Below are 14,278 nucleotides of genomic sequence, written 5' to 3'. Positions count from 1 at the left end.
GGTTCAGGGTCTGCCGTCTGGTTCAGGGTCTGCCGTCTGGTTTAGGTGCTTAATTCCCTTCAAGTGTCAGTGGTTGTGAAGCAGGTTATTTATGCTGGTATTGGTAAGAGTGTGTGTGTGTATGAAATCTTATGCAGGTTGCGTGTCAGGGGTGTGTGTTGAAGAATGCTAATGCTGCTGCTAATGCTGCTGTGTCAAATGATGACATGAGTATGAATTGTGGTAATTTGTGTAAATACTGATCAGTTGTATTTATTACTCCTTGTTCACTGGTGTGTGTGTCTCTCCAGGAGGAGTTTGAGAAAGCCATGCGCTGGTATGAGTCCACTCTGGAGCTGCAGCCAGAGTTTGCCCCTGCCAAGGACCGCCTGAGAACCATCCAGTGTTACCTGCTAACCAAGAAGGACCGCCGTCTACCCTGAGACGACTCCACAGGAGAAGCCCTCGGCACACACACCATACACACATACAAAAACATAACTTACAGTAGTTACTCGCAAGAAATCGCTTGTTGATTTTTTTTTTTTTTAAACGTTTGTTTTAAGTCTTTGCCATATAATTTATGTCTAAAGGAATTCAGGGGTTCCATTCACTGTGACCTCAGACTGTTCGTAGGGGGTAAAACCAACCACTTCCATTCGCTGTGACCTCAGACTCTGGTCGTAGGGGGTAAAACCAACCACTTCCATTCGCTGTGACCTCAGACTCTGGTCGTAGGGGGTAAAACCTCCACTTCCATCATTCAGCTCCCTGTCCCATAGACTACAGTATAAAGAGCCCACCTCTCATCAGCCTCCCTGTCCCATAGACTACAGTATAAAACCAACCATTCAGCCTCCCTGACTACAGTATAAAGAGCCTCAAGGTCCCATAGACTACAGTAAAACCCCAGCATAGTCTCATCATTCAGTCCCATAGACCTCCTGTCCCATTCAGCCTCCCTGTCCCATAGACTAGTATAAAGAGCCCAGCATTCTCATCATTCAGCCTCCCTGTCCCATAGACTACAGTATAGACTAGCAGTCTCATCATTCAGCCTCCCTGTCCCAAGACTACAGTATAAAGAGCCCAGCATAGTCTCATCATTCAGCCTCCCTGTCCCATAGACTACAGTATAAAGAGCCCAGCATAGTCTCATCATTCAGCCTCCCTGTCCCATAGACTACAGTATAAAGAGCCCAGCATAGTCTCATCATTCAGCCTCCCTGTCCCATAGACTACAGTATATAGAGTCCCATAGACTACAGTATAAAGAGCCCAGTATAGTCTCATCATTCAGCCTCCCTGTCCCATAGACTACACTATATAGAGTCCCATCACTCAGCTACCCTGTCCCATAGACTCAGTATATAGAGTCCCATAGACTACAGTATAAAGAGCCCAGCATAGTCTCATCATTCAGCCTCCCTGTCCCATAGACTACAGTATAAAGAGCCCAGCATAGTCTCATCATTCAGCCTCCCTGTCCCATAGACTACAGTATAAAGAGCCCAGCATAGTCTCATCATTCAGCCTCCCTGTCCCATAGACTACAGTATAAAGAGCCCAGCATAGTCTCATCATTCAGCCTCCCTGTCCCATAGACTACAGTATAAAGAGCCCAGCATAGTCTCATCATTCAGCCTCCCTGTCCCATAGACTACAGTATAAAGAGCCCAGCATAGAGTCTCATCATTCAGCCTCCCTGTCCCATAGACTACAGTATAAAGAGCCCAGCATAGTCTCATCTCATCATTCAGCCTCCCTGTCCCATAGACTACAGTATAAAGAGCCCAGCATAGAGTCTCATCATTCAGCCTCCCTGTCCCATAGACTACAGTATAAAGAGCCCAGCATAGTCTCATCATTCAGCCTCCCTGTCCCATAGACTACAGTATAAAGAGCCCAGCATAGTCTCATCATTAAAGAGCCAGCCTCCCTGTCCCATAGACTACAGTATAAAGAGCCCATCATCATTCAGCCTCCCTGTCCCATAGACTACAGTATAAAGAGCCCAGAGTCTGTCCCATATCAGTATCAGCCTCCCTGTCCCATAGACTACAGTATAAAGAGCCCAGCATAGTCCCATCACTCAGCCTCCCTGTCCCATAGACTACAGTATAAAGAGCCCAGCACTCAGCCTCCCTGTCCCGTATACAGTATATAGTCCCTGTCCCATAGACTACAGTATATAGAGTCCCATCAGTCAGCTACCCTGTCCCATAGACTACAGTATAAAGAGCCCAGTATAGTCTCATCATTCAGCCTCCCTGTCCCATAGACTACACTATATAGAGTCCCATCACTCAGCTACCCTGTCCCATAGACTACAGTATATAGAGCCTCCCATCACTCAGCCTCCCTGTCCCATAGACTACAGTATATAGAGTCCCATCACTCAGCCTCCCTGTCCCATAGACTACAGTATATAGAGTCCCATCACTCAGCCACCCTGTCCCGTAGACTACAGTATATAGAGTCCCATCACTCAGCCATCCCTGTCCCATAGACTACAGTATATAGAGTCCCATCACTCAGCCTCCCTGTCCCATAGACTACAGTATATAGAGTCCCATCACTCAGCCACCCTGTCCCATAGACTACAGTATATAGAGTCCCATCACTCAGCCACCCTGTCCCGTAGACTACAGTATATAGAGTCCCATCACTCAGCCACCCTGTCCCATAGACTACAGTATATAGAGTCCCATCACTCAGCCACCCTGTCCCATAGACTACAGTATATAGAGTCCCATCACTCAGCCACCCTCTCCCGTAGACTACAGTATAAAGAGCCAGAAGGCTGCTGTTCTTTGTTCTGTCTTCAGTGGAGTTGGACTAGGAAGTACAGACAGGACATTGTTTTATTTCATGAATTCATACACATCCTTCCCTCTGTCCTTCATTCCTCAAGGTGTTCACTGAAGAAACTACATGATGTAACTGGAAACCTGCCCAATTCAGTCACAGTATTGAAGGAAGGAAATGTGTTGTAAGTGGGGCCCCTACGATTCGTCTTTTGTTTAAGGGCTGAGAGTCGTTTAGTTGTTCTGGGGGTGGTGAAGCACACCGAAGGGAAGAGGTTATTTGGTTAGGAATCGATCAAGAAGGACAATGCAGTAGTTGATTTACCAGACAGATATAATCCCATAGATGGTGCATTTATTTTAATTGGTGGTTTTAATTGGAAGAACAGTTGTCATCACACAGTCATTTCTTATGATTAAGGAAAGGTTTGGTAAAGAGACAGAAATGGCTGCTGGTTTGTAACTTGCTAACTAAACGCAGGTTTGCCGGGTCATGGATCTCAAAACCTTTTTACAATTATGGCTGCTTCAAAAAATGAATATCAATTGTCTTGTTTTGCCCTTGTTTTTTAAAATCATTCCTATTTATGTGGGGACCTACAATGAATAAATGAAGATGTATTTTTCTGAAAGGAACGTTAAGGCATAGCAACAACAACCACAAGTTAACTAATGTTTACGTTTGCTCTTTTATTTATAGAAATTATTTGTCAGGGTCAAGAACTTTTTCAAACTGTAAATTGAACTGTTGTGTACAGTATTAAGGCAGTGGGACATAGAAGTTGATCGGCTCATCGTTTGAATGTATCCATTGTCTTACGAACTTCAGACCTCTGGGAAATAAAAAGCAAAATGTTTTGATGCCTTGAAACTTAAGTTGAATGGAGGTGGGTTTTGGATTCAGTTTTCTGGGGTCTACTTCAGAGTGCATTTAAACAGAGGTAGTGGTGTGACTGAAATCCATGTGACTGAAACCCATGCCCGAGGCAGCCGTGTGGTGGGGAGACTGAAACCCATGCCCGAGGCAGCCGTGTGGTGGGGAGACTGAAACCCATGCCCGAGGCAGCCGTGTGGTGGGGAGACTGAAACCCATGCCAGAGGCAGCCGTGTGGTGGGGAGACTGAAACCCATGCCCGAGGCAGCCGTGTGGTGGGGAGACTGAAACCCATGCCCGAGGCAGCCGTGTGGTGGGGAGACTGAAACCCATGCCCGAGGCAGCCGTGTGGTGGGGAGACTGAAACCCATGCCCGAGGCAGCCGTGTGGTGGGGAGACTGAAACCCATGCCCGAGGCAGCCGTGTGGTGGGGAGACTGAAACCCATGCCCGAGGCAGCCGTGTGGTGGGGAGACTGAAACCCATGCCCGAGGCAGCCGTGTGGTGGGAGACTGAAACCCATGCCCGAGGCAGCCGTGTGGTGGGGAGACTGAAACCCATTCCCGAGGCAGCCGTGTGGTGGGGGGAGACTGAAACCCACCCATGCCCGAGGCAGCCGTGTGGGGGGAGACTGAAACCCATGCCCGAGGCAGCCGTGTGGGGGGGAGACTGAAACCCATGCCCGAGGCAGCCGTGTGGTGGGGAGACTGAAGACTGAAACCCATCCCGATCCCGAGACTGCAGCCGTGTGGTGGGGAGACTGAAACCCATGCCCGAGGCAGCCGTGTGGTGGGGAGACTGAAACCCATCCCGAGGCAGCCGTGTGGTGGGGAGACTGAAACCCATCCCGAGGCAGCCGTGTGGTGGGGAGACTGAAACCCATCCCGAGGCAGCCGTGTGGTGGGGAGACTGAAACCCATCCCGAGGCAGCCTTGTGGTGGGGAGACTGAAACCCATCCCGAGGCAGCCGTGTGGTGGGGAGAAATAGTTCTGTAAATGGTGGACGGAGAGGTCTTTGCAACTCCTCTGATTGACAGCACAGCCCTAGGCCCTCCCCTAACCCACTGCTCCCAATAAAAAAAACATTGAGTTGCTGTGTTTTAAAGCATAGTTCAGTTAGGGTCCTGAGTGGATGAAGGCATGTGTAACACTACACTTCTGGTTTTGTGATATTCCTAGAATTGCCCTTTTTAAAATGCACCCCTTGTGGCTCTGTGATCATATTCCAAATGAATGGCAGAATTTCACCTTGCTTTTGGCCTGAGGAAAATGATATGGCTTTATTTAACCAGGCAACATCTTATTTTCAATGACTGCCTAGGAACAGTGGGTTAACTGCCTTGTTTAGGGTCAGAATGACACATATTTACCTTATCAGCTCGGGGATTCAATCTTGTAACCTTTCGGTTACTCGTCCAACACTCTAACCACTAGGCTACCTGCTGCCCCACTAGGCTACCTGGCAATCCAGAAGGCACTGCCAAATCAAGGGTAGAAGATGGTGGAACTATATCAGGTTGGGAACTAACACACTCAGAGGCATCGTTAACCCACTCATATACTGTTCAGTCATTATCAATGACCTGTTAGTCTACATGGGCTAGGACTAACACACTCATATACTGTTCAGTCATTATCAATGACCTGTTAGTCTACATGGGCTAGGACTAACACACTCCGAAGCATCGTTAACCCACTCATATACTGTTCAGTCATTATCAATGACCTGTTAATCTACATGGGCTAGGACTAACACACTCATATACTGTTCAGTCATTATCAATGACCTGTTAGTCTACATGGGCTAGGACTAACACACTCATATACTGTTCAGTCATTATCAATGACCCGTTAGTCTACATGGGCTAGGACTAACACACTCATATACTGTTCAGTCATTATCAATGACCCGTTAGTCTACATGGGCTAGGACTAACACACTCAGAGGTGTCGTTAACCCACTCATATACTGTTCAGTCATTATCAATAACCCGTTAGTCTACATGGGCTAGGACTAACACACTCATATACTGTTCAGTCATTATCAATGACCCGTTAGTCTACATGGGCTAGGACTAACACACTCATATACTGTTCAGTCATTATCAATGACCCGTTAGTCTACATATCAATTTGTAAGTCGCTCTGGATAAGAGCGTCTGCTAAATGACTTAAATGTAAATGTAAAATGTACTAGGACTTGCCCGTAGCCAGAGCCGCAATTCTGCAGAGACCATGTGTTTTGTCTGCAAGTGCTGGAAATAGTGCAAGCACAGTGCAGTCTGCTATTTTTAGCAGCCTGTGAGGGAACATGTCAGTTGCAGAGAGGCACACATGCACAGACTGCTATAAATATAAAGTAAACACTGGAGAATTCATATTGCACAGCACCTTGGAGAGCAACATCATCGCTAATGGTTGTTTTAGTCTATTATTGTCCTCAGCACCGACCCCTTTTAGAATGTTTCTCAGTTCATATTTAACTCGGGTGGTATTTCTGAACCCACACGTCTTGGGTACAGTGTATAAATAACTTGTGTGCAACAAAGCGTGTGAATTTGTCAGGGGGATGAGAGGAGGACTGGGTGCTCAGTTATGTAATAGACATGTGATGTGAATGACCAGCACACACACTAACTCACACACACACACACACACACACACACACACACACACACTGCTTTGAATGGAGCTGTGTGACGCTCTGCACCCATTGAGGCTGTAAGAGTGAGATCAGCCAATGGGAGGGGTAGCAGGCAGGCAGGCCTATGGCTCAGCTGAGAATGTATTGGCTCACTGTGTTTTGGTGTGTAAGACATCAGATTATATAACTTTGTTTATAGTCCTTGTTGAAAAAGTAAGTATACAAATAGACTGAGCCTACAAATAGAAACCGCAAAAAAACATCTCGGGACATTTGAACACGATTAGCAGAGGTTAGGCAGCCTAGTGGTTTGAGTGTTGGGCCAGTAACCGGAAGGTTGCTGGATCGAATCCCCTAGCTGACCAGCTAAAAATCTGTTCTGCCCCTGAGCAAGGCAGGGCACTGAAGACATCAATTAAGGCAGCCCCCGCACCTCTCTGATTCAGAGGGGTTGGGTAAAATACGGAAGACACATTTCAGTTAAATACATTCAGCTGGACAACTGAGTAGGCATCCCCTTTTCCCTTTAAAATGTCTATAGACTACTTGGATTCACAGAGGATCTGGTAGGTAACCTGTGGTGTCTATATATCTATTTAGATAAGAGCACAGCTGTATATGATAAGTTACTGTACCTGTGGTGTATATATATCTATTTAGATAAGAGCACAGCAGTATATGATAAGTTACTGTGGTGTCTATATATCTATTTAGATAAGAGCACAGCAGTATATGATAAGTTACTGTGGTGTCTATATATCTATTTAGATAAGAGCACAGCAGTATCTGATATATAGGAGGCACCACTTAGCAACAGCATCTCATAGGTTCATTCAGATGGATGGTTAATTTGTGCTCTTCTGACATCCTTATCAGGTCAATGTATACTTTGAAATCTGGCGTATAAAATGAATAGGCCCATGGAGAAATTGAATTGGGTATCAGTAAATGAGAGGAATTACCTGTTCTATCGCCCTGGTCTCTTCTATCGTCCTGGTCTGTTCTATCGTCCTGGTCTGTTCTATCGTCCTGGTCTGTTCTATCGTCCTGGTCTGTTCTATCGCCCTGGTCTCTTCTATCGTCCTGGTCTGTTCTATCGTCCTGGTCTGTTCTATCGTCCTGGTCTGTTCTATCGTCCTGGTCTGTTCTATCGCCCTGGTCTCTTCTATCGCCCTGGTCTGTTCTATCGTCCTGGTCTGTTCTATCGTCCTGGTCTGTTCTATCGTCCTGGTCTGTTCTATCGTCCTGGTCTGTTCTATCGCCCTGGTCTGTTCTATCGTCTGCTCCTGGTCTTCTATTTCTATCGTCCTGGTCTCTTCTATCGCCCTGGTCTCTTCTATCGCCCTGGTCTCTTCTATCGTCCTGGTCTGTTCTATCGTCCTGGTCTGTTCTATCGTCCTGGTCTGTTCTATCGTCCTGGTCTGTTCTATCGTCCTGGTCTGTTCTATCGCCCTGGTCTCTTCTATCGTCCTGGTCTGTTCTATCGTCCTGGTCTGTTCTATCGCCCTGGTCTCTTCTATCGTCCTGGTCTGTTCTATCGTCCTGGTCTCTTCTATCGTCCTGGTCTCTTCTATCGCCCTGGTCTGTTCTATCGCCCTGGTCTGTTCTATCGCCCTGGTCTCTTCTATCGTCCTGGTCTCTTCTATCGTCCTGGTCTGTTCTATCGCCCTGGTCTCTTCTATCGTCCTGGTCTGTTCTATCGTCCTGGTCTGTTCTATCGTCCTGGTCTGTTCTATCGCCCTGGTCTCTTCTATCGTCCTGGTCTGTTCTATCGTCCTGGTCTGTTCTATCGTCCTGGTCTGTTCTATCGCCCTGGTCTGTTCTATCGCCCTGGTCTGTTCCCTGGTCTGTTCTATCGCCCTGGTCTGTTCTATCGTCCTGGTCTGTTCTATCGTCCTGGTCTGTTCTATCGTCCTGGTCTGTTCTATCGTCCTGGTCTGTTCTATCGTCCTGGTCTGTTCTATCGTCCTGGTCTGTTCTATCGCCCTGGTCTCTTCTATCGCCCTGGTCTCTTCTATCGCCCTGGTCTGTTCTATCGTCCTGGTCTCTTCTATCGCCCTGGTCTGTTCTATCGCCCTGGTCTGTTCTATCGTCCTGGTCTGTTCTATCGTCCTGGTCTGTTCTATCGTCCTGGTCTCTTCTATCGCCCTGGTCTCTTCTATCGTCCTGGTCTGTTCTATCGTCCTGGTCTGTTCTATCGCCCTGGTCTGTTCTATCGTCCTGGTCTGTTCTATCGTCCTGGTCTCTTCTATCGCCCTGGTCTCTTCTATCGTCCTGGTCTGTTCTATCGTCCTGGTCTGTTCTATCGTCCTGGTCTGTTCTATCGTCCTGGTCTGTTCTATCGCCCTGGTCTGTTCTATCGCCCTGGTCTGTTCTATCGTCCTGGTCTGTTCTATCGTCCTGGTCTCTTCTATCGTCCCCTGGTCTCTTCTATCGCCCTGGTCTGTTCTATCGCCCTGGTCTGTTCTATCGCCTGGTCTGTTCTATCGTCCTGGTCTGTTCTATCGCCCTGGTCTCTTCTATCGCCCTGGTCTGTTCTATCGCCCTGGTCTCTTCTATCGCCCTGGTCTGTTGGTCTGTTCTATCGTCCTGGTCTGTTCTATCGTCCTGGTCTCTTCTATCGCCCTGGTCTGTTCTATCGTCCTGGTCTGTTCTATCGTCCTGGTCTGTTCTATCGTCCTGGTCTGTTCTATCGTCCTGGTCTGTTCTATCGTCCTGGTCTGTTCTATCGTCCTGGTCTGTTCTATCGTCCTGGTCTGTTCTATCGTCCTGGTCTGTTCTATCGTCCTGGTCTGTTCTATCGTCCTGGTCTGTTCTATCGTCCTGGTCTGTTCTATCGTCCTGGTCTGTTCTATCGTCCTGGTCTGTTCCATCGTCCTGGTCTGTTCTATCGTCCTGGTCTGTTCTATCGTCCTGGTCTGTTCTATCGTCCTGGTCTGTTCTATTGCATGTTTAGCGGATTGAGAACCATGGACAGCGACAAAGCGAGACCTGGGCTACGTTATGTTGCCTAATGTCACAGTCCTGTAGCAGACCATTTTCATCCTGGAAATAACGTCCAAATATTTTACAATTCACATGGTCCAATGCATTGTGTTTTGTGGTGACCAAGAGACGCAGGCATTTTCAGCAGCCCGTATTCTTTCCAACCGCCCCGCCCTCCTTTCTCGCAAGTTGAATTCATTTGATCCTATTTTTGAAGCTCTGTGTTTCTAAGGGATACCTAATGACGCAATGACGTCAATGCGGGTCAGTAGCACACTGGCATTCTGGGGGTTGAGACTGTAGTGTTCAGGAACCGAGCTTTATCAATGAGAGCCTATAAAGCCATGCTTTCAATTCGTTGTAATTAAAGCAAAGAAGTATAGTTCAATTGTAAAAATACGACATTATTTGGTTGCATATGAAAATAATGTATTAATATTAATATATTAATATATTGTGAACTTTAACACACCAAGAGGGTAGCAGTGATATTTTACATGTTTATGTCTGGTGCGTAATCTTTAACCACAAATGCGCACCCTGACACGGACAGCCTCATGTGTGTCCTCCTAAAACCCCGCTCAACACACACGCACACACACACAGTGAACGTCTTCGTCTAGATGCGAGGTGGTCTATATAGCTATAGGCTAATGTAGGCTACATTCCTCCTTTGATCAACTCTTCCCACAAGGAACTTACCATAGTCACGGAGCCACTGGTTGCGCAGTGAATTAGAGTTGTGCCATTTGAGAAGGTATGTGATTTCTCCATTAAAAGGTGGGACGTTCTCTCTGTTGTGAGACTTCAAACCACAGTTTAAATTAGTACATTACTGGTGCCTTTTCCAAAAATATATGATCCTTGATGTGTGGGAGATATGTACCGGTGAGGAGATACGAGGGATACGGTGATTTTGTGAACGCAAACAGACAAGGTATCGGACACAGAAAACAGAGAACCGTGCAGGCTGGACTATTTGTGAAGACGCTGGAATTCCTATATTTTCAGTTTCAGTGTCTGCTCCGTTTCACTGATAGCTGCAGGGCTTCATACGGGTAAAAGCAATACATAGGTAACCTGCATCTAATAAACAGTAAACTGCTGTGCACATAATATGGAAGTTGACTGTTTTCACTTTTAGTCAACTTCCCCTCATTGCCATTCAATCATTCATTTGTTCTATATGATTCGGCCCAGTTGCCGCCCTTCTCAGTCACGACGTCACACGTAGCTGTGTGTAGCCTGTATTTTAGTTTTATGGGCATGTTGTATTGTATGCTTTAAACGAGGCATTTTGGCCTGTAACTATCTACACATTCGCTATGCCCAATGGACAATAAGCGAAGACATTTCTACATTTAAACTGTCACGTGCGGTAATAGCAGATCTGGAGAATAGGGGATAGTGTTGAATGATTATTTTTTCGATGTCTTTTTCATGTGTCAACAGCACAGAGACATTTTGTATGGTGTGTTGTCCTAGGTTATCCTTACAGTTTTGTACGTTTTACCTATGAAGTCAAATGTTGAGGTCCACGGTGCTGCTGGTGTGGTCCTTCTTCCACCTATATTGACTGATTGATGGCATTGATTGACCGTGGAATCACGTGGTATCCCAGGTCTACATCAGTTAGATGAAGGATGAAAAACATGCATTATGTGGTCCACGAGGCCCGGATTTACTCAGTCCTATTGCATGGGAAGCAGTTCAGAAACAGACAGTTCCTGTTGCACAGGAAGGAGTTTCAGAACCATGGGCAGCGCCCGTTATACACCAAGAGGGTTCAGAACCATGGATAGCGCATGCTGTACACAAAGTTGTTTCAGAACCAAGGATAGTGCCTGCTGTACACGAATGATTTTCAGAACCATGGACAATGCCTGCTGTACACGGAACTATTGGCTGTATTTACACAGGCAGCCCAATTATATTTTTCCACTAATTGGTATTTTGACCAATCAAATCAGCTTTTTTGACAATAATTGGTATAACCCTGTGTAAAGGCAGCCTTAGACAGCAACAAGACAAAGCCATATACCGTTTAGATATAGCGATCAACATTGACATAGAAATGTATAATCAACATTCTAGAACCTCTCTGATCATTCAGTTTTATACATTACATGTATATCTCTCGACCTCTACAAGAGTCAACATTGTTTCTAGATGCTAAACAGCCAAATAGTGCACCTTATCATTAGAGAAAGGCAGTGGCACCAAGGTATAGACCCTCTCTGATCAGAACTATTGCTTTCACGCCTGCATTTCGTTTCTCTTACAATTCCACATATATGCATATAAATCTGACCTACGACCTTACCAAACCTTAAATGTAAGTTGCAGCTGGGACATTACCGGATGTTGGACATTACAGCACAAAATCAATATTAACCCAACATATATATTGCACTGCATATATGCAATATGTTAATTCCAAATCGACCCCAGGTCTTCATACGGACGTCATGTAGCCCTCAGATGTGGAAAGGTCAGGTAGGCCTTTACGTGGTGGCAGTTGTTCCATGAACTCCGCAAGCCATCATCCATGCACAAGCAACAACAAAACAACACAGTAGGCTATAGAAGGTCCATACCACAGTAGACTGTAGAATGCCCATACCACAGTAGGCTGTAGAATGCCCATACCACAGTAGACTGTAGAATGCCCATACAACAGTAGGCTGTAGAATGCCCATACCACAGTAGGCTGTAGAATGCCCATACCACAGTAGGCTGTAGAATGTCCATACCACAGTAGACTGTAGAATGCCCATACCACAGTAGGCTGTAGAATGTCCATACCACAGTAGGCTGTAGAAGGTCCATACCACAGTAGGCTGTAGAATGCCCATACCACAGTAGGCTGTAGAATGCCCATACCACAGTAGGCTGTAGAATGCCCATACCACAGTAGGCTGTAGAATGCCCATACCACAGTAGGCTGTAGAATGCCCATACCACAGTAGGCTGTAGAATGCCCATACCACAGTAGGCTGTAGAATGCCCATACCACAGTAGGCTGTAGAATGCCCATACCACAGTAGGCTGTAGAATGTCCATACCACAGTAGGCTGTAGAATGCCCATACCACAGTAGGCTGTAGAATACCCATACCACAGTAGGCTGTAGAATACCCATACCACAGTAGGCTGTAGAATGCCCATACCACAGTAGGCTGTAGAATGCCCATACCACAGTAGGCTGTAGAATGTCCATACCACAGTAGGCTGTAGAATGCCCATACCACAGTAGGCTGTAGAATGCCCATACCACAGTAGGCTGTAGAATGCCCATACCACAGTAGGCTGTAGAATGCCCATACCACAGTAGGCTGTAGAATGTCCATACCACAGTAGGCTGTAGAATGCCCATACCACAGTAGGCTGTAGAATACCCATACCACAGTAGGCTGTAGAATACCCATACTGTAGAATGCAGTAGGCTGTAGAATGCCCATACCACAGTAGGCTGTAGAATGCCCATACCACAGTAGGCTGTAGAATGCCCATACCACAGTAGGCTGTAGAATTCCCATACCACAGTAGACTGTAGAATTCCCATACCACAGTAGGCTGTAGAATACCCATACCACAGTAGGCTGCAGAATGACCATACCACAGTAGGCTGTAGAATTCCCATACCACAGTAGACTATAGAATTCCCATACCGCAGTAGGCTGTAGAATGCCCATACCACAGTAGACTGTAGAAGGTCCATACCACAGGAGGCTGTAGATTGTCCATACCACAGTAGACTGTAGAATGCAGTAGACTGTAGAATGCCCATACCACAGTAGGCTGTAGAATGCCCATACCACAGTAGGCTGTAGAATGCCCATACCACAGTAGGCTGTAGAATGCCCATACCACAGTAGGCTGTAGAATGCCTACTGTGGTATGGGCATTCTATAGCCTACTGTGTTGTTCTGTAGGCTATAGAATGCCCATACCGCAGTAGGCTATAGAATGCCCATACCGCAGTAGGCTATAGAATGCCCATACCGCAGTAGGCTATAGAATGCCCATACCGTAGTAGGCTGTAGAATGACCACACCACAGTATTGATGTTAGTGCAGCCTAAGAATGGGAGATGTTGGTTTCTCTGTAAGGATGCATATCTGTGTTACTGGCAGCAATCAATGTGATCATAACTGACAATTCAAGGCAATGTATAGGCTTATATGCTTCAATAAACAAATGTCCGTTTTTGTCCGTTCTGGTTCCTCAGGCTTTGTCTCCTATGAAGTGCAGTCCACAAGGCAGAGGTCCCTGTTCTTTTCAGCTCCAGCAGCTTTCCATCATGTACAATTGTGGCCTCCTCTCCTCCGGGATTTAAAACTGGTTAGCTGATATACTGTAAATGAGGGATGCCTGGTTGATCTGGCTTCTGGAGGTCTTGAGTGTCATTGCAGGAAACCAGGACAGGACACCGCATTAGACCATTGAGATGGCTACCTACTGATAAACAAACCTAAGTGTCAGTGCAGGAAACCAGGACAGGACACCGCATTAGACCATTGAGATGGCTACCGACTGATAAACAAACCTAAGTGTCAGTGCAGGAAACCAGGACAGGACACCGCATTAGACCATTGAGATGGCTACCTACTGATAAACAAACCTAAGTGTCATGCAGGTGAAAAGCTTAGCTGGACAGTTTGCATCATTTCCTAAATGTGGGGCGTGACCTAAAATACATATAGAACAACATTTCGAGAGCTTGGGACGATAACGTTCTATCTGCAAAAAGATGATTCTGAGATAATTGCTGTTAAAGTTCCCGAACCCTCATTGGTTTGAAAGGTGTCAGCAATTTTTTAAATTGTATTCTTTCTTTGGAACAAGAATACCGGTAGAACTTAGTAATCCCAACCTCTCGACTTGGCTGTGTATTTAAACTTATTTTTGTCTCGTTTTTCGAACATCGAGAAGCAATTATTCTACTAGTCAGTGAAAGGACTTTGTAAGTTTCCACCATATTGCGTTTT

The 14,278-nt window shown here is 46.2% G+C and overlaps 1 protein-coding gene and 2 long non-coding RNA genes across 6 annotated transcripts in view; 1 reads left to right on the top strand and 2 right to left on the bottom strand.

Moving 5' to 3' along the window:
- Positions 1 to 722, top strand: part of ttc17 (tetratricopeptide repeat domain 17) — a 30,082-nt gene extending 29,360 nt beyond the window's left edge. The window contains exon 24 of the mRNA XM_052517586.1: positions 291 to 722. Within this exon, the coding sequence (XP_052373546.1) occupies positions 291 to 422 (132 nt within the window). The 3' untranslated portion in view covers positions 423 to 722. The remainder of the gene's footprint in view (positions 1 to 290) is intronic.
- A 117-nt stretch (positions 723 to 839) lies between these two features.
- LOC127929600 (uncharacterized) lies at positions 840 to 1,728 on the bottom strand. 4 transcript variants are annotated; one of them, XR_008135354.1, is made up of 4 exons: positions 1,586 to 1,728; positions 1,366 to 1,474; positions 1,054 to 1,217; positions 840 to 859 (listed from the first exon to the last, which is right to left on the bottom strand). It is a non-coding gene; the product is annotated as an uncharacterized LOC127929600 (long non-coding RNA). The 4 variants fall into 4 exon arrangements; XR_008135353.1 differs by having other exon boundaries at positions 1,531 to 1,674; XR_008135356.1 differs by lacking the exon at positions 1,366 to 1,474 and having other exon boundaries at positions 1,476 to 1,642.
- A 2,678-nt stretch (positions 1,729 to 4,406) lies between these two features.
- On the bottom strand, positions 4,407 to 5,763 carry LOC127929603 (uncharacterized). The gene is made up of 3 exons (XR_008135410.1): positions 5,508 to 5,763; positions 5,304 to 5,446; positions 4,407 to 5,242 (listed from the first exon to the last, which is right to left on the bottom strand). It is a non-coding gene; the product is annotated as an uncharacterized LOC127929603 (long non-coding RNA).
- Positions 5,764 to 14,278: the final 8,515 nt, after the last annotated feature.

The sequence above is a fragment of the Oncorhynchus keta genome, unplaced genomic scaffold (assembly GCF_023373465.1).
Source record: "Oncorhynchus keta strain PuntledgeMale-10-30-2019 unplaced genomic scaffold, Oket_V2 Un_scaffold_8588_pilon_pilon, whole genome shotgun sequence".
NCBI lineage: Eukaryota > Metazoa > Chordata > Actinopteri > Salmoniformes > Salmonidae > Oncorhynchus > Oncorhynchus keta.
The sequence above is the reverse complement of the archived record's forward strand: the minus strand, read 5'-3'. Positions and strand labels throughout refer to the sequence as shown.